Consider the following 12,355-nt stretch of genomic DNA (forward strand, 5'->3'; position numbering starts at 1 on the left):
AGAAAAATCAGAATGAGTCATCAAATGAAGGCACTGTTTTAAAACTCCAAATAAATACAGCATGTCTTTATGTGACCTATCTATTCATAGTTTTTCCTTCTGCGATGTCCAGCGAAAGTTTGCAGGGAAAGTTTGTGCCCTAATGTAAGTCAACACAGCTCCCATATCATCTTGACAGGTAGCTTTTTTTTCTTTCCTGTGAGAGGTATAACTGGAAAAAGGCGTCCTAAAATATCTTTGTGCACTTTCACAGGCCATACTGGACTCTTTGATTTTCAGGTTTCCCTCCTAGGGTGTGTCCTAGTTCTTATGCTTCTGGTGTCTTCCTGCAATGAGATCAGAAATATCCCTAAGGCATACAGAGTTCTTAATTCCCTTTTTAGTGTTGTCCGCTGTACCTCTAGTGTGGTTAGTACAAGCTATAACTGTAAACACTGTATATATACATATGACTAACCATTTATCAACCCATTTTCAGACCCTTTTACTGCAACTTTAGAGTAGGACCCACAGCCTATCCCGGCAGTATCAGATGCAGGAAAGTAGAGTGTGTTTTTGTGTATATACTGTATTTGTGTATGTATTATTTCAGGCGTAGCAGTCTTGTGATTTAAAATGTATATGTAACAAACTAATAACATTTTCTACAAATGCCTGTCTCATTTTGAAGGCCGCTTGTGTCTTTGTAGTAATTAAGGTCAATCAATATGCAATTGAAGTTTATTTATCAAATGAAAGAAAGAAAGAAAGAAAGAAAGAAAGAAAGAAAGAAAGAAAGAAAGAAAGAAAGAAAGAAAGAAAGAAAGAAAGAAAGAAAGAAAACAGCATTTTCAGAATCATAACTATTTTTAATCTTTACATGCTCTAGATGAAAACAATTAGACTCTAACTTTTCAAAAAATATATTTAATGACAATATGCTTTAAGTTCCTGTTAATGGTTTAAACAATAATCCTCCCTGAGTATGGTCTCCCAATAGGGGCTCATGCGCTTCCTCCATGTCTAATAAAAGGAAATCCCAGAATAAATTGAGGTGGGCCAGGGTTTTCCACTCACTAATCTGACTGCACATCTATGCTTAAGTCGCATTCAATCTGCTGGGTTTTTTGGATTGATAATGTTGTGTAAAATGAAGTCAATAACTCTGCTTCTGATTCTTTTTTCAGGTGAGTTACTGCATCTTCTTTCTTCATGTTTATTGTGCTCCTTCAAATGGACCTTAAAAAAGAAAAAAAAAGAAAAACAAAACATAGGAAACCATTACTTCATAGGCTTGTACACACCCAAATGCACACACATAATCTGTTTTTTTAGTAACTGTGATTCTTGAAAATGTTGTCATGTATATAAGAAAAAATGTTACCAGAAAACTGTTAATTTTTTAAAATATTTGCTTGGCTAAATGAAAAAAGAACAGTATTGTTGTTGAAAAGATATTTGTAAAATTATTAAAAATATCCTTGCTTATAAACCGGATGTGTAGGTATGTATAATGTATTGTTTTTGGTGTACTTTTCATAAAAAATAAAGTAACAAATTATCTGTTTTTAAGTGAAAATTATTCTACAAGATAGAATGAAAACACTTGAGTTGGACAATTGTGAATATTGTACAGCATCATTCTTTGTTTTCTCACTAACATCCAAACTAAAATGAAAGCTGCCAGCAAGCTATTTGTGGAAAATATTTAATTAACCCATTTATCTTGGGTGTAGGTGTATTTGTGTTTTTGCCTTGTGAGGGTGTAGTCCTTCCCATTGTTGTCAGGATATGCAATAGTGGCCACAGCTTTGCATGGTAAGAAACTGGGAGTAGAAGATTTTAGCAAAGTTTGTGTAGTTTGGTATAATGTTTAGAGAATCACAGTGTTTTTATGTCATTAGAGAAAACATTTAAAGGTATTAAATAAGGCTGGAAAATAAATATTTTGGCATTAAGGCAAAGGAAGTCGATAGCTGAGATAAATAATAACAATTTCAAGCAGTCCAAGAACAAATGTATACATGTAGTAAATGCTTTAAAACTAAAAATTATAAGTTTAATTGTTTGGCATGATTGCTCTAGGTATTAATGTCTTGCTTAAACAATGCTGTAAGAGCCAATCTTGGAAAGTTAATGTTAATGTTAAATTCACATAAGTGTCTGCTTAATTTCAATAGAATATCAGTCTCTCTTAGTTACTTAGATTATGGTTTAGTCTTTTAATCCCTGTAAGTTTATATGAAGTAGGGCTATATCTGTACAACGGAGTGTTAATTAAGCCAGTTAGGAAATAGTCTCGCTGCTAGCTTGGACTGTTAGATAAGTTTGCAAATTGGATATTGGCATACAGTTTTCTAACAGTTCTACATGTAATATGACTGTATGACCAGACTTAGTGAGAAATGAAACAAGATAAATAAGCCTTAAACAGAACTTGATTTAAACAAGAACTTTTCTTTTCTTTGTAATATCAATTTTTTGTGAACTGTTTTGGTTAGAATTTTTACTAAAACCTTCAAAATGAAAACATTTCAGCCATTTATCTAGCTCTGCAAGATGTATTTATTGCATAATAGGTAAGCTCAAATTATATAACCTATATTAATGGAGGTGTCGAGTAGATGCTCCTAAATGACAAGAGACCAGCAAATGGAAAAAAGGGCAAAGTGGGTTCAACACATAAGATTATGCTGTGATTCAAATGTTTGTAATGAAGGTGATTTGAAAATGACAGCAAAAATTCTGACTCCGACTCTAACTGGCTTTTCAACACTAGGGTATTTTAGGAAGAGACAACTACAAGACAATAGGAATGTGGAGCACAGGCATATTTAAAATGTTAAATGCATAGATTAAATATTTGAATATCAATATCAAAATCTGTTACTGTATTTGAAAGTTAATGAAATGTGAAAAAGAACTCTTGAATTACTTAGGTTTAAACAGAGCAACTGCAGTATATTAGTATTTCAAAATGGGTACAGTGAATTTTGGCCATCATAGTGAAAAGTGCCTTATGGCAAAGGCCCTAATCCTTGCTGATACAAATAAAGTAATTAGTGGGTTCTGATAAAAAGTAGAGCCACTATATGATTAACACAGAAGTGTGGGAATAGAACATTAGCTTAGTTAGGTGAGGAGCTCCCTGGCAATTAAAAAAGTTTTGAGTAGTCAAATGATGATGAGACCCTCCTCACAATAAATTATAACCTCAAGACATACACTTCATCTTCAAAACATGCTGAAGGTATTCCCATAGTTGACATGCATATAATATTATAAAAAGAAGATATTCTCTATGATTAATGCCCACTGCTTTCAGGTAATGTGGAAAGTGAGTCCTTATGCTTTGTGATATTAAGTTAACACACCCTAAATTTAAAGTCTCCCTAAATTTAAAGTCTATCTGCTTTGCTGGAAATTTAAATAAATACCAATGGCAAAGCTTTCTTCTGCCATTTTAGCTAAAATGAGGCTATTGTTTAAGTCTAACCGAGACCACAGTGCTAATTTTGGACAGGAAGATTAGCATAAGCAGTGAAAAGAGGCCAAGTTTAAAACCAAAGTATAAACAATTTAAACTTTTTTTTAATGAATACAGGATCAGGAAGACAAGGCACACAGCACACAGGGAAAAGAATCCAAGTAAACATTTGTACAATAATGGCAGCAGGCCTAATATTCATGACCTTCTTAAGAATGAATGACTTTAGAGAAACAGATGTCTTCATGAATAACCATTCTAGTCTCTAAAATTAAGAATATAACTAGATATTTTCACAAATCTACATAATAAGAGGAACAGAAATGATATTAATCATTGAGCAGATGAGGGAGATGGTGTGATGGATTGACATTGGAAAGGGAGGAAATACGTAAAGTGATGGTGGATCACCCACATGCAGGCTCTATTTAAAAATACAATTCCATATTAACTGAAGGTGAACTAATTGCTCTGGGGATGATAGGTGTTACCTTTTTGTTGAGAATGATATGGGTACAGCTAAGATACCCAAAACAACCTGGAAAATCAAATGTCACGAGTTAATCACTCATCAAGACACATAGAGAAGATTGCACTTCAAGAGCATAAGAGAATTTGCTGATCATTCAGGCAGTAAGGAGCAATAAACCTGATGCAAACCTGAAGCCAAATAGAGGCAAGGTAGGAAACAATCAGAAAACAACAAAGAAAGGAAGGACTATCTGGAGGGTATCATACAGGAAGGTGTGCTGGCCAAACACAAGACGAAAAATTCTGGGGAAGCTGGCAAGGGCCTAAAAGCAGACAGTGTCTGGTAAGCAGTGCTGGCTGGAACTGCTCAGGATGGTGTAGCCCGCAGAATGCCTGAGATGGAAAGTTTTGCAGGGAAGGAGTTTAAAAGAGAGGAGCATGAAGCTGAGCAACAAAGACAGAACAGTCACTTTATATTATCTGTTAGGTGATGAGCACTAAAGCTAGTGCTGGAATCCACAGCTGTAGATACTTTTTCTGGTCTGTAAACCAACAGTTAAGCTTTGAAAACTCTGTGGATATGATGGCTTATGTTGCATTTAGTAGATTGTGATAGCCAACTGTAGTAAAGTGAATAGCAAATTTAGCAACTAAAAATTTTTGGTGTTAATACCAAAAACCTACACACACACACACATACACACACACACATATATATATATATATATATATATATATATATATATATATATATATATATATATATATATATATATATATATATACAGTGCATCCGGAAAGTATTCACAGCGCATCACTTTTTCCACATTTTGTTATGTTACAGCCTTATTCCAAAATGGATTAAATTCATTTTTTTCCTCAGAATTCTACACACAACACCCCATAATGACAACATGAAAAAAGTTTACTTGAGGTTTTTGCAAAATTATTAAAAATAAAAAAATTGAGAAAGCACATGTACATAAGTATTCACAGCCTTCGCCATGAAGCTCAAAATTGAGCTCAGGTGCATCCTGTTTCCCCTGATTATCCTTGAGATGTTTCTGCAGCTTAATTGGAGTCCACCTGTGGTAAATTCAGTTGATTGGACATGATTTGGAAAGGCACACCTGTCTATATAAGGTCCCACAGTTGACAGTTCATGTTAGAGCACAAACCAAGCATGAAGTCAAAGGAATTGCCTGTAGACCTGCGAGACAGGATTGTCTCGAGGCGCAAATCTGGGGAAAGTTACAGAAAAATTTCTGCTGCTTTGAAGGTCCCAATGAGCACAGTGGCCTCCATCATCCGTAAGTGGAAGAAGTTCGAAACCACCAGGACTCTTCCTAGAGCTGGCTGGCCATCTAAACTGAGTGATCGGGGGAGAAGGGCCTTAGTCAGGGAGGTGACCAAGAACCCGATGGTCACTCTGTCAGAGCTCCAGAGGCCCTCTGTGGAAAGAGGAGAACCTTCCAGAAGGACAACCATCTCTGCAGCAATCCACCAATCAGGCCTGTATGGTAGAGTGACCAGACGGAAGCCACTACTTAGTAAAAGGCACATGGCAGCCCGCCTGGAGTTTGCCAAAAGGCACCTGAAGGACTCTTAGACCATGAGAAAGAAAATTCACTGGTCTGATGAGACAAAGATGGAACTGTTTGGTGTGAATGCCAGGCATTACATTTGGAGGAAACCAGGCACCGCTAATCGCCAGGCCAATACCATCCCTACAGTGAAGCATGGTGGTGGCAGCATCATGCTGTGGGGATGTTTTTCAGCGGTAGGGACTGGGAGACTAGTCGGGATAAAGGGAAAGATGACTGCAGCAATGTACAGAGACATCCTGGATGAAAACCTGCTCCAGAGAGCTCTTGACCTCAGACTGGGGCGACGGTTCATCTTTCAGCAGGACAACGACCCTAAGCACACAGCCAAGATATCAAAGGAGTGGCTTCAGGACAACCCTGTGAATGTCCTTGAGTGACCCAGCCAGAGCCCAGACTTGAATCCGATTGAACATCTCTGGAGAGATCTTAAAATGGCTGTGTACCGACGCTTCCCATCCAACCTGATGGAGCTTGAGAGGTACTGCAAAGAGGAATGGGCGAAACTGGCCAAGGATAGGTGTGCCAAGCTTGTGGCATCATATTCAAAAAGACTTGAGGCTGTAATTACTGCCAAAGGTGCAGCGACAAAGTATTGAGCAAAGGCTGTGAATACTTATGTACATGTGATTTGTCAGTTTTTTTATTTTTAATAAATTTGCAAAAACCTCAAGTAAACTTTTTTCACATTGTCATTATGGGGTGTTGTGTGTAGAATTCTGAGGAAAAAATGAATTTAATCCATTTTGGAATAAGGCTGTAACATAACAAAATGTGGAAAAAGTGTTGCGCTGTGAATACTTTCCGGATGCACTGTATATATATATATATATATATATATATATATATTGTGGAACGAGCCCCGGACACAGACAGGCAGACATCGTATTAAGCACCACCACACATTTATTTTACAACTATTTATAAGAATAAGTGCACCACAAACCCCCAAGACTCCCCCAAAGTCCAGGCCTCTTTCACTCTGCCTTCTTCACCGCCTCCACTACTCTTCACCAAGCTCCGTCCTGCTCCTCACTCGACTCCAGCCCTCGAATGGAGGGAGGCGACCCCTTTTTATAGCCACCCGGATGTGCTCCAGGTGCCTCCCGACAATCTTCCGCCGGCACTCCCCAGTGTGGCGGAAGTGCCGGCTGCATACCCGGAAGCACTCCCCGATCCTCTTCCCCCCAGCACTTCCGGGTGTGGTGGAAGTGCTGGGGTCCAGGGCTCCGTAGGCATCGGGGCACCCCCTGGCGGTGACCACGGGCCCCTACAGAGCTGAGCTTCAAAGCTCTCTACCTGTGGTCCCCAAAGCAACCAGGGTGGTCGCCCCCTCGTGGTGTGGATGAGGCGCAAGCCACCCCCAGCCGCGTGCCTCAATATATGTATATGAGGATGGTTCCTTAAATAGACAGGAGGTCAACCGTATGCCACCACAAGAAACAAGGCAAAGATCATCCTGTCTCACCCAGAAGACAGTCAGAAAATGCCTATGCCAGAATGGGTACACTGGCGTCCAGGCTGGATTAGATCCAGGAACAATTGATTTGGTACATTTTCTTGAGGATGTTAGGTGGCAACCTCTCTGGTTTAAAGTTCCCACATGGACTCCCAAAGGGCATGTTATGGTGTTTTGTGGGGGCTACTAGAGGGAGCTGAAGAAGTTCACAATCCCTATACTGTGAGACTTCCGATTGACTTGAAAGTACTTCCATTGGGCTATGCCCTAGCACCGGATGTACTTTTGGATCTAAGGTAAAAGAGGCCACTCAACCTCATACTGGTGAGTCAGAGTAGGGTGGAAGTGGACAAAGCTCACCAGGGAGGTGTAAAGGAGGAAAAAAGAGAGCAAAATTGAGGAGAATTGTGCTTATTGTGTTATTGGAACCTTTGTGGAAGGTAACTTTGAAAATAAACCAGCTTTATTTGAACAGGATTTGTGTCTGTGAAGTTATGTCTGGGGTTTGGGGCTCTCTGGCATCTCCTGGTGGTTCATGTCCCTCTATTATATAAAAAAATCTTGGAAAGAGATGAGACTTTTTCAGAGAGACAAGACGTGTCCCACGAGACAAAAAGTAGATGACAAAGTAGAACGTTGTAAAGAATTCAAAAACGTTGACCCGATACACATGCAGAGCAGGTTACATATAATGGTAGTATGAAAATTTGAAAATATCCAAAAAATGATAGTAAAGATTGCATTAGCACAAACAAACAGAAATTTTTACTTGGTGAAATAACGGAACAGCAAAAAGAGATCAAATATATTTTTTGGATTTAAACTTTAAGTGCGGAGACTTGTAGATTGTCTAATTCGTGTTGTCATCAGGGAAAAGTAGTGTTTCTTCCCAATGAAGAGGAGTATCTGTGAGAATTAAAAGATTTGTTGTTTGGTGAAAGTGAAATCCACATATGTTGTCATGCTTGGGTCACAGAGTTGCACAGATACACAAGAGATTTTAGAGACAGAAACGTTATTCAGACACCTCAAACAAACATAAGTCTCTTTCAGGAGTGAATCGAGCTGCATGTGTAGTTGAAGGGGACAGTTTCGTCTCTCAATTAAAAGAACAGAAAATCTTCCTCTTCATAGGGTTGCACCTTAGGACCCCCAACAGGAGCAGAGGATGTCTGGGGGAGAAGAGAGACAAGGCAGTGAGACAAAAGTATAGCTGCTGTACAGGCTATTAAATGTTTGAAGCGCAGTGCGAGATGCAGATCACACGGCACACCAGCAGCAGCAGCAGCAATCCAGCAGCTGATCGAGCAAAGAAGAGGTAAAAAGAAAACTGTATTTGTTTCCCATTGTATCACCTTTTAAGAGGGGGTTTTGGAGGAGCGACCGCGTCTCCTTGGGATGCGTTCAGCCCCCCTCTACACAACGAGAGCAGCAGAGACGCGAAATGGCTTGCATGTAGCACGGGCCAGGGGGGGTGGGGGGGGCCCTTGTTTGGTGGGGGTTAGCAAGCAAAGTGAGCAGGTGGCAATGCCCCCTTGTATTTATATTTATATATATATATATATATATATATATATATATATATATATATATATATATATATATATATATACATATATGTGTGTGTGTACGTGTGTGTGTGTGCATGTGTGCGTGTGTGTGTGTGTGTGTGTGTGTGAAGGATTAAAATTAAAGAAGGGTGACCAAAGGTGGTTAGAAGCTTTTAAGATTGTAGTGCTTTTGGAGATTGTTGAGGGTTTCTTGGATGGAACATAAAACAAATGAATGAGGTTTACGGCAAGAATTACATTGAAGACAGCTAATACTTAAGATGCAAATACTGAACGTAGATATTATTACCATGTGATGTGGAAACAAATGTGCCTAGAGAACAAAATTATTTAGGGATATACAAAGAGAAAGAGAAGTAGGGGAAGACAGTGAAGGAGTTGCATAGATGAAATCAGAGATTCGACAGGCATGGATATGAACATAGCAAGGAGAAGAATGGAAGACAGACAGAAAGGGAGGCATGTACCCTCTTGAAGGTTGGCACTAGATGATAATGATAGGGCCCATAAAAAGTTTTTGCCCCCTTGGAATTGTTCCCATTTTATCATTATACAATATAAAATCATTGCACATTTAATTTGGTCTTTTTGACATTGATAAGCAGAAAATTAATTTTATTTCTGTTATACTGTTGCAAGTGGCCTACCTATGTTTAATTTCCCTTTCAGTCATTAATGCAAATAGCTAACTTGTCCCCCCTGTTCTCACATGGTTTTCTCTATCAGCTTCAACTCTCTATCAAATCCCAATTATGTACATTACTGCTGACTGGTAGCTCCACACCAGTGCTCCTTGTTTCAGGCAAAGTAAGATTAGAAGATGCATGAATAACACACCATGCTTCCTTGATGTAATTTATATTTATACTTTATATTATCACTTGTCCTTTCATAAAAATGAGATTGAAGTTGTTTTAAATAATCATGTATGAGCGATATAGTAGATAGTGCTGTGAAACCATCACCAAACTCAGAACGAAGAAGCCAAAAAAATACATAAAGGAAGTCTTTATTATAAATGCACCACACAAGGAAGTGATGAAAAGAAACAAACAAAAGTACACAGATAAACAGGAAAACAAAACAATAATGCCTCTAAGGACCTTATTATGAGGATCTTGCATCCTGTCTGTTGGATAGGATGGCCGGTCCACTTCCTTACCACCTTGTCACACTAAACACCAGTTCATCTCACCTCTTGTTCCTGTCTTCCTTCTTCCTCCAGTAATTTTCTCAACTCATTAAACATTTGCAGGAGATTAGGAGCTTTTAAGACCGAACTAAAAATAACTTCCAAAATAATCCCATTAACCATTTTCACAGTCATAAACATCCTCTGCAATTACTAGAACTATCCTTCTACAGCTTGATCTACTACTGTAGTTATTCCTAAAACCTCAGACCTCAGCTCACCTTGAAATGGCCAGGCAACCTTCAGGTAACCTTTCCATCATAAAACATGCTAGGATGTCACTAATAAAATAATAGGTGTCCCTGCTGCCACTTATCAGTCTGGGAAACGTCTTTCAGCTTTATAAATGGCACACCCTTTCCACATCAACTGCTATGTTCCTATTTCATTTCACTATAGTAATCACTTTAAGGTCATGGCCTATAAATAAGAATGTTCTAAGGGTCCCAGTGGTAATCGTTTTTTTTTTTCATTAGTCTTGCTGCTCTATACAGTATGCACTGCTCTTATCAGTGCTTTAATTCTTATTATTGCCAGAGTCTGGTAAGGCACTCTGTTAAGAAAACAGACCAAACTAACAAACCAGTGAAAACTCGCCGTAAGAACCAAATCAGGTCACAAATGGAACGGAGGAACTCAGAACTGCTCAAAAATTGAACTTTTGAATGAAGTAGTTTTACTACTTAAGTATTATGCTCTGAAATGAAAAAACTGATTACATGAATGTTTTTAGATAATAGTAATTATAGAGATCAAGAGAAAAGTAAGTAAAAATAGAAATAAGGAAATGTCAGTCAGTCAGTCATTATCCAAACCGTTATATCCTAACAGGGTCACGGGGGTCTGCTGGAGCCAATCCCAATGAAATGTATATCTTAATTATATGTGTTAGGGGTAATTAGACATAGAAAGAAACTGGATATTTCAAAAGAAATCTTACAGCATCTTAGAAGGCGAAAGTCCTGAGAGGAACAAAAATTAATCAAGACATTAGAAGTTTCTGGGCAAAATTTCCCAATAAAAATCCAATAAAATTTAAAAGATATAGAGATCATCTTAAAAATGGAGAGGAATGTGTGGACCTTTGTCATCGCTGTTAAATGTTTGTAAGAATATTATTTTCTTTGTTATTTATATTTTAACTGTATAGATGGATGGATATTGAAATTAATAGATAAAGTACAGTACACAGCAGGCTAAAGTATTTTATTAGATATTATTTGCATTTGATCTTTATAAGTGAGGTAATCTCCTTTAATATTAATTTGCCCTAGATTCTTACATTTTTCTGGCCTCATATGTTCAGATGGGGGTGGGTGGCCATATTAGGAGTGTCATTGAAGGGTTTAAGCAGGCTTAAAGATTTAAAAACAGGTCTGTGAGACAATGGCCTACAACAGATAAACCAAACATGCTAAAGCCTCAACACCTAGGACTAAAGATTTGGAACTGTACGGTGAACCTTAAGGACCCTAAGTCCATCATTGCCACCATATCACTCACCACTTAGCCCGGGAAAGCGAGAAAGTTAACATGGGTATCCATCCAGACCTGGCTCTGAACACATGCCTCTTCCTTGTAGTGCACACCTGTTACCTGCAATGCTAGTTCCGCTCTGAGATCCCTTTACATAGTTTTAAAATGGCCTAATATTTCTCCTAGTTTTGTACAACAGTACAAAGCCAATTATTTAAAAAAGGTGCCTATCTCATTTTAAATTTCACTGTAACAGATACCTTTACTTTTTTTTCAGTTTCTTATTTAAAAATCAATCATCCACTGATCAGGCCTATCTCAAGCAGCCTAGACCTAAATTCAAAAGGTAAGCATGAGGCCTGCATAGACAAAAAAAAAACTGGCCAAAGGATTTTAAAGTTCAAAATGTCCAAAAATGGCCAGAATTTGAAGGACAAAAAAACTTTATATTTAAATCCGTACAATAAAAAGAGCAACAGAAAAGCAAAGCAGGATACAGAAGTAAGAAGAAGATTTTGCCTAAAAAGGCAAAACCTAAATGCAAACAAATTGAAGATATTGCAAAAACAGTGTAAAAGGAATAGACTTGACACACTTAAAAAGGTTTGGGGCAGCCACCCATATATTATTCCTGGCTGCAAAAGGCTTTTAAATAGTACAGAGATGTTCTCAGTACAGAGTCCAAAACAGAACTGCTAAGGGTTTGCAAAGATGGCAGCTTTAAGGGATCAGACAGGAGGCGGCGTGAGGAAACCGGAAGTGATGTTCTTCTGATGTCAGATTGTATGCCGGAAGTGATGTTCTTCTGGGCGCCAGAACCAGAAGTGACATTCTTCTGGGCGCCGGAACTGGAAGGGACGTCATCTGCTCTGAATCAGACAGGTTTTTCCGCGGCTGGTCTGCAGAGATAACAGGAGAAGGTTTAGTATACCCTGCCACCCCCTGGCCTGGCGTTGAATTATCTTTGCGTGTGACAATAGTTATAGTACCTACAAAACAAAATGGAAGTCTAAGCCAGAACATACAAATAAGCACAAAATCACAAAGAACAGGAACCAACGTAACAAGAACACACACTGTCAAAACAGCCGAGTCAACTGCAGCTTTTTCTTAGGT

General features: G+C 38.4%; 1 protein-coding gene across 2 annotated transcripts in view; it reads left to right on the forward strand.

Moving 5' to 3' along the window:
- The first annotated feature begins 1,043 nt into the window (after window positions 1-1,043).
- The window catches only part of LOC114654560 (uncharacterized), a 166,965-nt gene continuing 155,653 nt past the window's right edge, over window positions 1,044-12,355 (forward strand). Inside the window, exon 1 of one of the 2 annotated variants that reach the window (XM_028805176.2) lies at window positions 1,044-1,166. In XM_028805176.2, the coding sequence (XP_028661009.2) occupies window positions 1,118-1,166 (49 nt within the window). In that variant the 5' untranslated portion in view covers window positions 1,044-1,117. The remainder of the gene's footprint in view (window positions 1,167-12,355) is intronic. The other variant, XM_051929963.1, reaches the window with a different exon arrangement.

Source organism: Erpetoichthys calabaricus, chromosome 7 (genome assembly GCF_900747795.2).
Source record: "Erpetoichthys calabaricus chromosome 7, fErpCal1.3, whole genome shotgun sequence".
Taxonomy (NCBI): Eukaryota; Metazoa; Chordata; class Cladistia; order Polypteriformes; family Polypteridae; genus Erpetoichthys; species Erpetoichthys calabaricus.